Raw genomic sequence first — 15951 nt, 5'->3', positions numbered from 1 at the left:
CGAGTAATCCAATAAATTACCATATATTGCAGCGCTTCCAAGCATCAAATAATGGCATAATAAAATAATTATAACAATCCAAAAATAAAGACATAGTAAAACTAACTAATATAAAAACTAACACACATATTTAACTTTTGGCGAATGTTTAACATTTGTCTTTTAGATATTGTACAATATATGTTAAAAAATAAAAAAGTAAAAACTTACTATTAAAAAATGTAAATATTATTTTATTGAATAAAAAAGTTATACTTTGAAATACCACTTTTCATATGTAACATTTATTTTAATCTTCATGCAATCATCGTTTACTAGTCCAAACAATGGACTGTATGAAATTAAGTACATTGGCTCCATTGCATGAAGTTACCGCACGGTTGGCCATTTTCCACACGGAGAACACGAGTGGTTCATTGGTTTGAGGGGCCAGATTGCGAGAATCAATTTTTGAAAAGAAAACACGTGAGTGCTTTAGGAAAAGCAGCAATAACAATTAGCACTGATCACCGATGGTAAAAACACAAAAAGAAAGGGACCGTTATAACAGACATATGAAACCAACCTTTAAAACCACTACATACGATGCCGTTTTAATCTTGGATAAATAATTTGGCGCCACGTCACCAGTGCAGTGAGCACAACTTTATTTTCCTCGAACCTCACTACTACTACTTAATCGTCAAACTCGTAAGACCAAAATAAACTATCTCGTTCTCACTGCTTCTTCTTTTCTCTGTTCCCTCAACCTTCCAATATGTTCGTCCCCTCAATTTCCTCGCAACTCCTCTCTCTTTTCGTTCTTCTCTTCTCACTCTCCTCACTCCTCACATATGCAAAATCCAACGAGCTTCAAATTCTACTCAACGTAAAATCTACCCTCCAAAATTCAAACACCAAATTCTTCAACTCATGGAATCCAAACAATTCCGTTTGCAGTTTCAAAGGAATCACCTGCAACTCAATCAATTCCGTCACAGAAATAAATCTCTCCCATAAAAATCTCTCCGGAACTCTCCCTCTAGACTCACTCTGCAACCTTCAATCTCTCACTAAACTTGTCTTAAGTTTCAACTATTTCCACGGCAGAGTCACAGAAAATCTCACAAACTGTGTTAACTTACAGTTTCTAGATCTAGGTAACAACTTTTTCACAGGAACGTTCCCAGATATATCATCACTTAACCAACTTCAATATCTCTACGTTAACAAAAGTGGATTTTCTGGAACTTTTCCGTGGCAGTCTCTGTTAAATATAACGGGACTGTTACAGTTAAGCGTCGGAGATAACGCTTTTGATCTAACGCCGTTTCCTAAAGAGGTTTTGAATCTCAAGAAACTTAATTGGCTTTACATGAGTAACTGTAACATTGGTGGAAATTTACCGGTTGGAATCGGTAACTTGACGGAACTTACCGAATTAGAATTCGCCGATAATTTCATCACCGGAGAACTTCCCGGAGATATTGTCAACCTTAAGAAACTCTGGCAGCTTGAATTCTACAATAATTCAATAACCGGAAAGATTCCGATCGGGTTTAGAAACCTACAAAAACTTCAAAATTTCGATGGATCAATGAACCATTTAGAAGGAAATCTCTCTGAGTTAAGGTTTTTAACCAATCTCGTTTCGCTTCAACTCTTTGAAAACAATTTATCCGGCGAAATTCCATCGGAGTTAGGCGAATTCAAACGTCTAAACGGTTTGTCCCTTTACAGAAACAAATTAACAGGTCCTATTCCTCAGAAGATTGGTTCGAATACAGAGTTTCATTTCATCGACGTTTCGGAGAATTTTTTAACAGGTTCGATTCCACCGTATATGTGTAACAAAGGAAAAATGCACGCGCTTCTTATGCTTCAGAATAATTTCACCGGAGAGATACCGGAAACTTACGGTAACTGTTTAACTCTGGAGAGATTAAGAGTGAGTAACAACTCGCTCTCGGGTACCGTTCCTTCCGGTATTTGGGGATTACCAATTGTTGAAATAATTGATATTGAATTGAATCAGTTAGAAGGTTCTATTACCTCAGATATTCAAAAGGCAAAAAACTTAGCAATTATATTCGCAAGAAAGAACCGGTTATCCGGTGAAATACCAGAAGAGATTTCAAAAACGACGTCGTTGGTGACTATTGATCTTAGCGAGAATGAAATTACTGGGAACATTCCAGAAGGTATTGGAGAGCTTAAAATCCTTGGTAACCTTCATTTACAGGTTAACAAGTTATCAGGTTCAATACCGGAATCTTTAGGTTACTGCACCTCACTCAGCGACGTTGATTTATCAGGAAATTTAATTTCCGATAAAATCCCTTCGACGTTGGGTTTGTTACCGGCTTTAAATTCTCTTAACTTCTCGAACAACAAACTCTCTGGTGAAATACCTGAGAGTTTAACGTCACTTAAATTGAGTCTCTTTGATCTATCTCATAATCGATTATCTGGTTTAATACCAGTGGCTTTGACTATTCAAGCTTACAATGGAAGCCTCACTGGTAACCCAGGTTTATGTACTCTTGACGCTATTGGTTCTTTCAAGCGTTGCTCTGAAACTAATGGAATGTCAAAAGACGTTCTTGCCCTTCTCCTTTGTTTCACAGTAGCTTTGGTTTTGTTTCTTTGTTGTTTGGGTGTGTACTTGAAATTGAAGAAAAGTGAAAAGGGTAATAAATATGGAAGAGAACGTTCTTTGAAGGAAGAATCATGGGATGTGAAATCGTTCCATGTATTGAGTTTTACAGAAGATGAGGTTCTTGATTCAATTAAGCAAGAGAATCTAATAGGAAAAGGAGGTTCAGGGAATGTGTATAGAGTCACACTTGCAAATGGAAAAGAACTTGCAGTTAAACACATTTGGAACACTGATTTTACTTCAAGGAAAAAGTCATGGAGCAGCACTCCGATGTTATCCAAGCGTGGTGCATCGAAGTCGAATGAATTCGACGCTGAGGTTCAGGCTTTGAGTTCTATAAGACACGTGAACGTGGTAAAGCTTTATTGCAGTATAACTAGCGAAGATTCAAGTCTTTTGGTGTATGAGTACATGCCTAATGGAAGTTTGTGGGATAGGCTTCATAGTAGTGGGAAGATGGAGCTTGATTGGGAAACAAGATATGAAATTGCTGTTGGTGCTGCTAAAGGGTTGGAGTATTTGCATCATGGGTGTGAGAGACCAGTGATTCATAGGGATGTTAAGTCAAGTAACATTTTGTTGGATGAGTTTTTGAAACCTAGGATTGCTGATTTTGGACTTGCTAAGATTGTTCGTGCAAACGTTGTTAAAGATTCTACCCATATCATAGCCGGAACTCACGGCTACATTGCTCCCGGTTAGTATCTAAATTAACACTATGTTAATATTATTATGTCTGTTTTTTATGTAATTAAGGTCTACAACGCGTAACTGCAAAGACTGACCATTTAAGTTGACGATATTTTTGTTTGCATGATTATTGTTTTTTTGGATATGTATGTGTTGTTATTATTATTAACGTGACTGTATTGTTTGAATTGGGTGCAGAATATGGGTACACATACAGAGTAAATGAGAAAAGTGATGTGTATAGTTTTGGAGTGGTATTGATGGAATTGGTAACGGGCAAAAGACCAAGTGAATCCGAATTTGGAGAAAACAAGGACATAGTTAGTTGGGTTCATGGGAAGGCAGGGAGTAAGGAAAAGTTTAAGAGTGCGGTGGATTTGAGAATTCCGGAGATGTATAAAGAGGAAGCTTGCAAGGTGTTGAGAACTGCTGTTTTATGTACAGCAACTCTTCCGGCTATGAGACCAAGTATGAGAGCTGTGGTTCAAAAACTTGAGGATGCTGCTCCTTGTAAATTGGTTAGAATTGTTATCAGCAAAGATGGGAGTGGAAAGAAAATTGGAGTCAATGACAAATGAAGTGTTTAATTTTAAAAGGTTGAAGTTTTTAGATCAGTGATCACTAAGGGAAACCAATGTTTCACTACTTAATTAGTTATAGATTGTAAATTTTAAAGGGAAGAGGGAACATTGTAAGATACTACTAAGAAAAGAAGTAAAAAGTTCCCTTTTTATTACTATAATAGGGTTCAAATAACTGGTTTTGTCTGATCTGTATAATATTAGTAGTAGTACAAGATGCTTGTGATTATAATATTTTTTTATCACTGGACGGTTGTGATTATAATGATAATCTAATCACAGTTCTCGTATGAAAATGGTGGATATTCACACTGCTTTTCAATTTGGGATATGCCTTAAATTAAATGTAAATGCAAGTACTACAAGATGATTGTGAGATGTGAGTGGACAAAAGAGAAGAAGTGGAGAAAGGACAAATCTAATTGAATGCTTAATTTGTTTTCATGGAAAAGTCGGTCAATGGATAGCTGAAATTCCAAAAGTATGTTCATGCATCTCATATCAAATTATTGGGTGTGATGAATTTCTTGTATTATTATTCAATTCAATGCGACTGTCCCCATCATCTCTTTCTTTACGAGGAAATGTAGAAGCCAAAGCTTTATTTTGCATTTATTAATTCATGGTCTATTTTGAGAAGGAAAAATAATATACATGGTCTACTTTTTTTTTTATGTGGCGTGGGTATGAATTATTTTTTGACATAAAAAAATATACATGGACTCTTAGTTTTATATCTGTCTTTAAATTTTGATTTTTTTAGTTTTGTTAAAAAATAATAAATTTATTAATTTAGTGTTTTTTATTTTTCATTCATTAAGTAAAACTAAAATTCATTTAATACATATTTTCTGAATTTTTAAAAGTATAAAAAGAAAAACATCATTAATTGTATAGTAATTTTTTGAAAGAATCAAAGTTTTAAAATAAAAATAAAATATTTAAATAATTAAAGATCGAGTGCCGGGAAGTAACACCCAATTATTATTATTATGTAATATGTCAAATTACTCTATTTCACCTCACTTACAGAAAAATGAATTATTCTCATTAATTGTCAACGTAGAATTCTTTTAGATTAAAAATCTATTATTTAAATAAAAAAATTATAATTTTTTATTGTTTGTTATCACTTTTGAAAAAGTCAAAATATAAAAACAATCTAAAAAAAGTTTCAAATAAGAAGCAATATTGAGTAGCTATTCTTAAAAATTATTTTTTATAACTAATTTTATTTTTAAATAAAATAATTTTGATTACAATATACAAATATAAAACAACGTTTGTTCTTTTAAAACCTCTATAAGTAATCTTTAAAATATTGAATGTCAAAATCTTATTTTTCATAATACGTAATATACACAATTTTTTTAACCTTTGTGATAAAATCATTCATATTTTTTGAAATTAATTATAACTTTTTTAAACAATTTCAAGTTTTAAAACAATACATATGAATTACTAAATAATTATATTACATGTGTTAGAAAAACTAAATAGAACTATGATATATATTATATCTAAATAACAACTAATAAAAATTATATATTTAATTTGATGAAAAAATTAAATTTATATTCAAAATTCTATAATTTTAAAAATAATTCTATTTTTAAGTACTCTAATTTCAATAGATTATTTTTAAATTATATAGAATGATAAAATTATTTATATTTTTAAAAATAATTATTATTAAATTTATTTCCAAATAATTAAAAAAATAAGTAATTTTTTATTTTATTTTATCATGTTCTTTTATAACTCAACTCATATGTATGATAATTGTTTAACTAAACCAAATCAAAATAAAATTCATGATTAAATGTCATATCATACTAAATAATTAAATCTTAAATTGAGGTAGAATACAATAAATTATTCTATCGTATCTCTCTTTATCTTAACCACTAAATAGACCATAAAAATATAATAAGGTTACTTACATCTCTCTTTTTGTTATACACGCGTTCACCTCTATAATTTATTTAAAATGAGAGATGTATAGGAAATACCACGAGTATTTCAATCCATTCTGCCCCATGCCCCACACCACCCGCCCCATTTGGAACAATTTTCTTTCAATCTAATTTCAAAACTGAAAAAATGAAAATGAAAAAAAGCAATCCAATTAATAGAATGGCAATGAGTTGGATTCCTCTCCATTGGAAATTAACTTTTCCATAGTTTTGTGGATATAAAATTATATAAATGCTCAATTTATGTGGTAAGTTCCAAAATGTGTATACAAAATTATAGTAAATAAAATTACTATTACTTTTACAAATTAGAGACAATTTTATTCAAAAACGATGAGAGTGAACAATTGAGGAGGATATTCTATGAGCAATGTTTTAAAGACCGACTTGAATATCGATTTGGTAAAGTCATAAAGCCAATGAATTATTAATCTATCTTCGTTAAATTAAATGACTCGATTGTACAACTCAGATTCGTGTCATTTATAATATAAAAAAATCATAAAAAACGTGAATAAAATTTAAAATTAAATATATAATGTTTATTAAATTATATATATCACAAGTTATTGATCGCCACAATTATAAGGCTTGCACTCATGCATATTGAGGATCATGTTTCGAATTACCTGAATCACATTTTTGTATATTAAAATATAAAAAAATATTAAATTAATGACTAGTCAATCGATTTTTGACTGAGTCAACAATGCAAAATCAAGTCAATAGTATAGTCGGTTTAATTATAGAACCGAATCGGTTATAGTCTTAGTTTACAGTTGAATTAGATGGACCAGCCATCCGATCCGAGTTTCAAAAAACTGTCTACAGGAGAATGAAGCATGGAAAATTATTATTAGAATCAGGGTGTAAAAATCAAAATAATTCCGAATGAAAGTGAAGATTCAATTAAACTAATTAAATTGATTCCGTTTTATTTTTGTTTCTGTGTTCGAGTCCAAATTAAACCTATTCCAAAATTCTATTGATTTGAATACAAATTACATGTAAATTGAGCTTCTGGTATTCAAAATTATCTTAAAGAATATATTATCTTCATGTGTTATTTTAAAAATTATATATTATTGTTTTCATTTTAGCTTATGTATTTATTTTCATAATATAAAAATATATATTGTTTAACTAAAAGTTAAACATTTTAAGATTTCTAAATTAAGTTTATAAACTTTTAAGATGTCAATCTAGTTGAACCAAATCAAATTAATCCATTTTTTTATTGATTGTAGTTTGATTTGGATTTTATAAATAAATAAAAAATAACAAAAACCAAATTAAATGAACCGACTATTTTTTATCGAGGATTCTACCTTGCACCCCACAGTTGTACTTGTCATCCAAAGACATATGAAAAGACAATTTTATCATTTTAACTATTAATTATAATAAGTTTCAAAATAGATAATTTTTGGAAGTTTTAAATTTTTGAAAATTTCAGAAGTTTTAAATTTTCTAAATAAGGATTATATTTCAAAAAAATTGAAAAGTTTCGAAAGTCTCTAAATCTAGAAAATTTCGAAAGTTTTTAAATATTGAAAGTTTTAAAATTTTCCTATTTCGAAAGTTCTAGAGATTGTCATTTTAAAACATTCGAATATTGTGCAAATTTTATGTTTTTGAAACTTCAAAATTTTCGAATGCCACTTATTTTTTATTTTAAAAATTTTGAAAGTTTCGAAGGTTAAGATAATTTTTCTATTGTTTCGAAAAGGAGGTGAAAAAATTAAAAATAAAAAAGTTAAAAGTTTTATATATAATTAAAATAACAAAATTATATTTTTAAACTGATTGAAGACGACAGGTTTAAGTGTAGCTGTACATGGTATAATTTTTTTTTTTATCAGTTGCCATTTATCTTTATTCAAAACCAAATCAAGCCGGTCCCGTACATCATAGCTAGATGGATCGGGCCATCGGGGGAGCATATATGATAATATACCAAAGAAGGGTGGCTGTGTTTAGTAAAATAGAAGGTGTTGGTAGCATTTTTCAAAAGGTTATTCCTATCTAAGAAACCCAATTCAAACCTAACTTACCTCATAAGATGGAAGCAGGCTAGATTGTATTCTGTCTTTCTTTTAAAAAACTGAGACTGGAGTAGTAGATTTTTTTTAAAGGTATTTATTATCTAAAAAAACTGTTACTGTCTATTTCATAATAACACTTAAATAAATAGCTTAATAATAATTTCTACAGAGCTTAATAAGTCTAATATAGACCAGCAAGCATAAACTCACGAACTTACCAATGAAGCCAAGTTTGTGGTTTTTTAAGTTATGAGTACATTTCAACTTGCCTAACAAAATGTACCAAACCCATCACAAACAAAGTTGGGCTGAGATAATTACTCTATAAGGAAGTGTTTTTTTTTTCCACGCCAAAGACACTTTAGAAGTATACTTGTAAAACACATTTTTTATGTTGTATGAAATTAATCAAATTATACTTCTGAACAAACAAAAATGCTATTATTTACACAATTATTTTTCCTAATACATCTATAGTTTTTTTTTAAGAAACGTGAGATGAAGAAAAACTCTCTTACTAAAATATGTTTAAAGATTGTTTATCCATTCTCGTATTTGTTCACTCGTTCCTATTATATTTTTTATAATATAATAAAATGACGGTGAATTTTTTTTATTTAATACATTATTAATCCTTACAAAGTTAAGATATTTCAAGTTTAATCCTCAAAAAAAAATTAATCACTTTTAGTCTTTATTTTAATATTACAGATATTTTTTTTAAGATTTAAAAATATCATTTAAAAAAAATAAAAGAGATTTAAAGTGAATAAAAAAATTAAAAACTAAAAAAGTTAAGAATTTTTGTACAGAGACTAAAGTTTTTTTTTCTTTTTAATTATTAAAATTGTACTTTCTTTTTATTAGAAATTTAATTTTTGAAAATTAGAATAGAATATTCAAAAAATATTTAAAACAATCCTATTATCGGAAACTAAAATCTGAAAAATAAATAAATAAATAAAAACTATATAAATAAGGAAACAAAGAGGCTTGATGAACCACCTTTGGAGAAAATCAGGTTGGGGCATTGAAGTAGAGGATAGTCTTAGTTTGCATATGTTCATAGTTGAAAAGAGTCCATTGTATAACTAAAGAACTCAATGATAGTAGTATGCAGTCCAATCTCTTTATGTGAATTTTGGACCAACAACAAACCAAAACTCATATGTTGTCTTTAATTTATGCGAGCAATTAATACCAAATGACATACAACAAGGGAGGAGATAACTCATTTTAGAATAAGACAAAACAATGCTTTATGCATTTGTGTCAATGTGCCACTGGAAATGGTAATCAGATACAAACTCATCTGCGTACTCGCAATTTTTTTTTAATAAATATGAACATATAATTACTTATAAAATTTAAGTGGTTATAAATATATTATTTATTATATTTGTATTTAGTTTAATTATTTTTTATTTTATTTTAGTATTTACCGGTATCATTGGACCACTACAATATTTAGAATCAAAAAATAAATATTTGCAAACCTTTCAATAATCTTATTATAATGAACAAATAAATAATTGTGATTTTATAACTAATAGTTTTATGTTATTAATTGTGACTTTTAATTTTATTTAACTAATATAATATACATATTATTTTTTTTTGTAAATATATGAGAATAACGCCTCAAGACTTGCAACTTCATAAAATATTATTTTGAATATTTATTGTAATGTATGCTTGTTTAAAATGTTTTAGATGTTTTGAGTTAAAAAGTATTTTGATTTATAATACTTTATGATTTTAATTTAAAATATTTCAATAACTTTAAATTTAATCACAATAATAACAATGATTTATAGATCTATTTTAGTTAATATATATATATATAGATATATATATATATATATATATAAGTACTTAGATAAAAAAAATAAAAGTATAAATATTAAAATTGATATTCATAAGAGTATAATTTCATACTTTTTAAACTATAGATGTAGGAACATGTACTATAATTGCCATGAGAAACCCGAATTTAAACTAATCTAATCTTTTTTTACAACAGTATTCATTGATATCATGCATGACTTGAGTCAACAATAATGGAGTTCAATGCTCTAGGGACTTTACTTCCCTATGCATGTTCTAAAGACCGAGTTAATGTACAGGAGACTAATTGAGCAGTCAAATTTCACTTCAAATGTCTTTTGCAAGTAATTACAACTAAATACCACAACCACACAATTTTACTGTTCTAAAATATATAAAAAAATATATATTTTAAAAATTTATATATGTGATCTTAATTTTTAATTAAATATATTAATTTTTTTATATTATTTTTATTCTGAAAAAGTAAGGATTAATCACTCAAAAAGTCTACCTCCCTCAACTTACTATGAGCTTGACTCATGTTTTCAAACCCAAACTTAAAGTAAATACTTTTTAAGAAAATTATAATTTTCGCGAGAGAATTTTACTGTGAATCTTCACAAATGGTTTTGATAAAACATCTCTCCTTTGTTATAATTAATACATATAACCATTGGAAGATTCCGCAAAGCTTTTCTTTGAGTGAGACAGCACTGCTATTTTATTATTATTTCAAATAATAAAAATTTACGAAAGTATCCAAATCTTGGGACTGGTTACTTGACGCCATAGTGTATAACTTTGACCCAAGTTTCGGCCTGCAAACTAATAGCCCGCCCGCCTTTTCTTACTAGCCCGGCCCTTTTCTTTTATAGTTGGACTGTGCATTTTACGGATTTGGGCTTGGTCCCTCTTAATATTTCTTAGTAAAAAAACAGAGAAATCAACCGTGCACTCATCCGTATTGACTGTCTTATCCTTTTTGACTTTATATAAAATAATGGAAATTTTTTTATCAGTCTCTTTTTTCACCCCCACATTCAAAACTTTCCAAAAATTTCAGAATATTTGAAAGTTTCAAACTTTCGAAATTATTTAAAGTGAGTTTTTTTCTATATTTCGAAACTCTAGTTAAATTCAAAATATAAATTAACATAATTAAATACAAATTTCGAAACTTTTGATGAATCTGAAAGTTTCGAAATGAACTTTTCCAGAAACCTTCGAAAGTTTGAAAGAATGTGAAACTTTCGAAGCTATAACTTTCGGAGCTTTGGATCAATTTGAAAGTTCCGAAATACAAATTTCAGAAAATTTCGAAAGTTTTGATGAATTTGAAACTTCTGAAACACATATTCTTCGAAAGTTTCAAACATTCGAATTATGTCAGTTTCGAAAGTTTCAAAAACTTCGAAACTTTCGAATTTTTTAATTTTTTTTAAAATTTATTATTAATTAAATTTATTACTAATTTCGAAATATATTACTAGTTTTTTAAATTAGGATTAGAAATTTATTACTAATTTTTTAAATTATGAATATAAATTTATTACTAATTTTAAAATTTATTACTAATTAAATTTATTACTAATTTTTAAAAAGTTGAATTTTCGAAAGTTTCAATATGTTCGAAAGTTTTGCATTTCGAAATTTTCATATTCTTCGAAAGTTTCGAAACTTTCTGCATTTCAAAAGTTTCGTATTCAATGAAAATTTCGAAAGTTTCATTATTTTTGGGAAAAATAAACTTTGAAAGTTTCATCATCATAAAAACTTTTGAATTTATGGTAAAATCCTGTTTCGAATATTTGGAAGTTTCGAATTTTTACTTACTTTTGTATTTCGAATGTTTGGTAGGATCAGATTCGAATATTTAAAAGTTTCGAATGAAGTGGGTGAAAAACAAAAGTGAATTTTTTTGGGGGATTTTATATATGAAACTAGAGACAATATGATCTTTTCCATATGAATGGGGGTGGAGGTCAAAGTGGAGGGGTACACGGTACAAACCTAAAAAAATATATAGATGTTTGCCATATCATATTTTATTTTATTAATTGTTCATGCCTCGGTTTTTATTTATATGATGTTAAATAAATTATTGAAAGCTAATTTTTAATAATGTATTTCACTCGAAAGCACACCGTTAAATGCCGTATTTTCGGAATTGGATAAACACATCATTTAATTTCTTAATATTTTGTTTAATTTATTCCGGTTATAGCTATGATTTTTACGTTATTTAATCTTAAAACAATTTCATATTTCATTTGGAAATCTGTTATAGACATTCAAATTTTATTTGGTTTGCCTGGAACTTTTTATTAAATAATTATCCAACATTCTCTAAATATGATATTTTTTTTACTGGAAATATGATTTAGTGGTATCATTAATATGGAGAAATATTTTTTCAAGAGAGGCATGCACAGTATAAATACAGGAGAACATTAGTTTTAAAAATAGTTACTTAATGTTTTGTTAACTTATTAAAGCGTTAGTATTGGATACAAAAACACTAATAATTAATATATAACAGAATATAAAAGGCACAAAAGATAAAAATAGTTTTAAGCAAGGTTACTCTATAAATTTTGAATGTGTATCGTGTGAATCAAGAAATTTGTGTCTCTATAAAATAATTAAAAAGTTTTTATAATTATTTAAATATTATTTACTCTTTTTTTTTGTGTTGTTGTGTATCTATGTTATCATTGTTGTGTTGATAGTTTCATGCGAGATTTCTCCCATGGATTAAGTGAATGAAATAATAAGTGATTAGAGATAGAAAATTAGAAGAAAATAAATTTACAAATTAAAATACAAATATGTGAGTGTTCGTATACATAAGAGATCAAGAAGTAATTAACTCTTCAATTGTGCATATTACCATTCTAAGTTTTATACTCAATTAGAGTCTCCATCTACTTAAATTATGGATATAATAAATAGATTTTATTATACAATGTATTCAATCAAATGTATTTATTTAATTTGTATTGTATATAACTTTTTTATATATACAATATATAAAACCTGTCCTCTTCAATCTCTAAAATATACCAAAATCATGTATTAGTCCCTAACATCTACTAAAGTAATAAATTTCATATACTTTAAAGTTTACTTGTTATTTTGTATATACTTTAGAGATCAAGTTGAAGACAAAGTGATACTTAAGAAATTAAATAGAGGTTTTATTCTAATTTTAATCACATAAATATTCAATGTGAAGCATATGCATGATTACAAATAGACTCTCTCCACTCCAAGACATTCTATCCAATACAAATACAATGGCAATACCCAACAAAAAGTAATGCTTAAAAGACTAAATCATATGTATTTTCGTATCATAGAATTTATTTAAAGAAAAAAAAGCTACACGTTTTATTTAATGGAATATTAATTTTGCCATAATGTGTTGGGACGCGGCATGAAAACATGGCTGGTGAGAATATGAATATGGTGTGGCCACTGATAAAAAAAATCGTTGAAATATTTTAGACATTCTGCAGTGATATATAGGAGGAATATTTATAGAGCATAATTATCCATCCACAATAACTATTTTTGTTATTCTAATTAGAGAAATTAAAATTAATACCTTCAAGAGAAATTGTGGGTCCCAATTAAAGCAAGTTGTAAGGAATTGGCATGTCACAGCATTTTCGTAAATATCCTTCTTTGCCAAATCAACAATACTTTTGGAGAGTGGGCATCTTTTGTTTGCTAGTTGCTTTGCATTTCCATCATTCAGCAATGAGCACTCATAGTCATAGGGAGATTCCCATAAGTACTATATGGGCTCATCGATCCCTTCGGGCTTTCACTTGGGGCCCATTGTACTATTCAATTTCTTGATCTAACAACAATAAAATTTAAAGTTGTTTCATAAAAAATATCGTGAATTCCAACTTGCACTTCATCCTATTGAATATTTCTGTAACTTTTTATTATCTTAATTTCACTTATAAGATCTTTGGGTTGAGTATGATTTTTATCTCAACAATATTATGATATTTTAAATTTATTTTCTAAATTTTTTTAATTAATTTTTAGTCTTTATTTTAATTTTACATGAACTTTTTTTAATAATTAAAAGTATCAATTTTTAAAAAAATATAGTCTAAATGTGAATAATTTTTCTTTTAGATTAAAAAGTTGAGAACTTTTTTAAATGGACTAAAAATAAAATTTTGTAATTTTATAAGAATTAAAAATTAAAAATTTATTTAACCAAAAATAATTTTATGTAGACATTTTACATTTTTACTAAATCACAAGTTTTTTTTAAACAATTAAAATTAATTATTAGTTGTTATGTTAGTATTGTTTTTTTTTCATCTAAAATTCATGTCCTTCAATCTTTTAACTCTTAATTTCACTCCAGATCATCTCATTAAGACTTTATTTTTTTTAAATAGACAAGTGATTGTGATTTACGTTTTCCAAATTTTCAAAAAACAATATATATCACTAATCAATTAATATTATTGTCAAGTCAATTGATGTTAAATCCAAATAATTTGATTATTTTATCAGCTTGGATTCATTTTGACACCTCTATAAACAGTAAAAGGACCGAAAAATTAAAATACTATTTCAACTTTCACATGTTTTGTGATAAATCAGAACAGAAAGCCTTTATGTGAAGTTAATCAATCAAAATGGTCCCAAAGAATGGTGTAGTGGCTAAGTTCATCTTTATCCTTAAAATAGAGATAGTAGCAATCCTTGTATGTTCTTTATTCTCTTTTATAAAACATGTAGATTAATTAGGATATAATGCATTTGCTTTACCAACTATAGAAATAGAATTATGGAATAGACTTAATATGGGAGGGATACAATTATTATTACAAACAAATAATTAACATGTACACTTCAAGAATAGAGCATGAATGGTCCCCTGTCTTTCCATATATTTGATTAAACATAGAATATAGTCCCCACACTTTTGATGTATACTATTTCAATGACAATCTAAACAATCTGGATTTATATTTCTCTCTCTTAATTAGTGGAAAAAAGGAAAAGGTATATTTCAACAAAAGATATAATTGAAACATGAAAGAAACCCTTATCTTTTTTGTTTTTATTTTTATTGCTTGTTTACTATTAATTATACCTTATCATTTTTTATGTGATTCCAACTATCATGGTAGAATTAAACCTACTGTCACAAAAAATATATATATATAAGTTCTATCCTATATATATTTAGTATACAAAGTGGAATTTACTGTAGTAATTAGATATTGAATATAAGAAATAAGTGGAATTTACTGTGAAAGCCAATAACAACCATTAATTCCAATTCTAATTATAAATTTTTTGGGTGTATTTTATGTACTAATTATAAGAAGAAAAAAACTCAAATGAAGATGTATTAATTATTATAATTTTTTATATCCCCGGTGAAAAAGTGAGAAAAGCATGTAAAATAATTGGTAAACACTCTTCTCTTGCACCAATATATTTTTTTTTGATAAACACAGAATGATGAAATGAAAAGAAGTAATACTAACAAAATAGGAGAATAATAAGATTTTTTGTAGGATTTATGTTTCAAAGTGTGCTTAATTGAAAAGGAAGAGTTTTCACCAAAACTTTATGGATTTGGATTTGTTGTATTAAACATTTCCACGCAATCATAATCTCAATGGTTGTTGAGATCGGACACCTAAATTGTAACGTAGATTTTGATTTATTTTATTTAAACAAACAAAGAGCTCATTTATATAGTCAATATATTTTAATGATTTAAAATTTGATTTGATTTATTTAAAGCAATTTAAAAGTAAAACAAAAGGTTAGTTAAGAAGCACAAAAAGTTCATTAGTTCCTTTACATCTTCTATTATTGAAGTCAGATATATATATATATATATATATATATATATATATATATATATATATATATATATATCATCACACAACAAAAATTTATCTTTCTTCTGAAAAAAAAAAAACATGATCACATCAAATTGTCCTGTTCAGTGAAACAAACGGTGATTAGGATCAGATGCAGTTTTATTCTGCTGGATATCTAAGCATAAAGTATACTTTCACTGATATACCTTCTCTAATTATTATCTTCACTCCTTTTATGATAGTTTTTCTTTAATATCTTTCTTTTCAATTATATATCACTCTCACTATACGCTAATAATCTTTAATCAACTTTTC

The 15951-nt window shown here is 27.5% G+C and overlaps 1 protein-coding gene across 1 annotated transcript; it reads left to right on the top strand.

Annotated features, from left to right (window-relative positions):
- Positions 1-685: 685 nt before the first annotated feature.
- Positions 686-4154, top strand: LOC101493327 (receptor-like protein kinase 7). The gene is made up of 2 exons (XM_004501014.4): positions 686-3335; positions 3527-4154. The coding sequence occupies exons 1-2, from the start codon at positions 758-760 to the stop codon at positions 3904-3906; spliced, it is 2958 nt and encodes a 985-aa protein (XP_004501071.1). The 5' UTR covers positions 686-757; the 3' UTR covers positions 3907-4154.
- The last annotated feature ends 11797 nt before the right edge of the window (positions 4155-15951 follow it).

Source organism: Cicer arietinum, chromosome 5, assembly GCF_000331145.2.
Source record: "Cicer arietinum cultivar CDC Frontier isolate Library 1 chromosome 5, Cicar.CDCFrontier_v2.0, whole genome shotgun sequence".
NCBI lineage: Eukaryota > Viridiplantae > Streptophyta > Magnoliopsida > Fabales > Fabaceae > Cicer > Cicer arietinum.
This window is presented reverse-complemented; position numbering and strand designations above follow the sequence as displayed.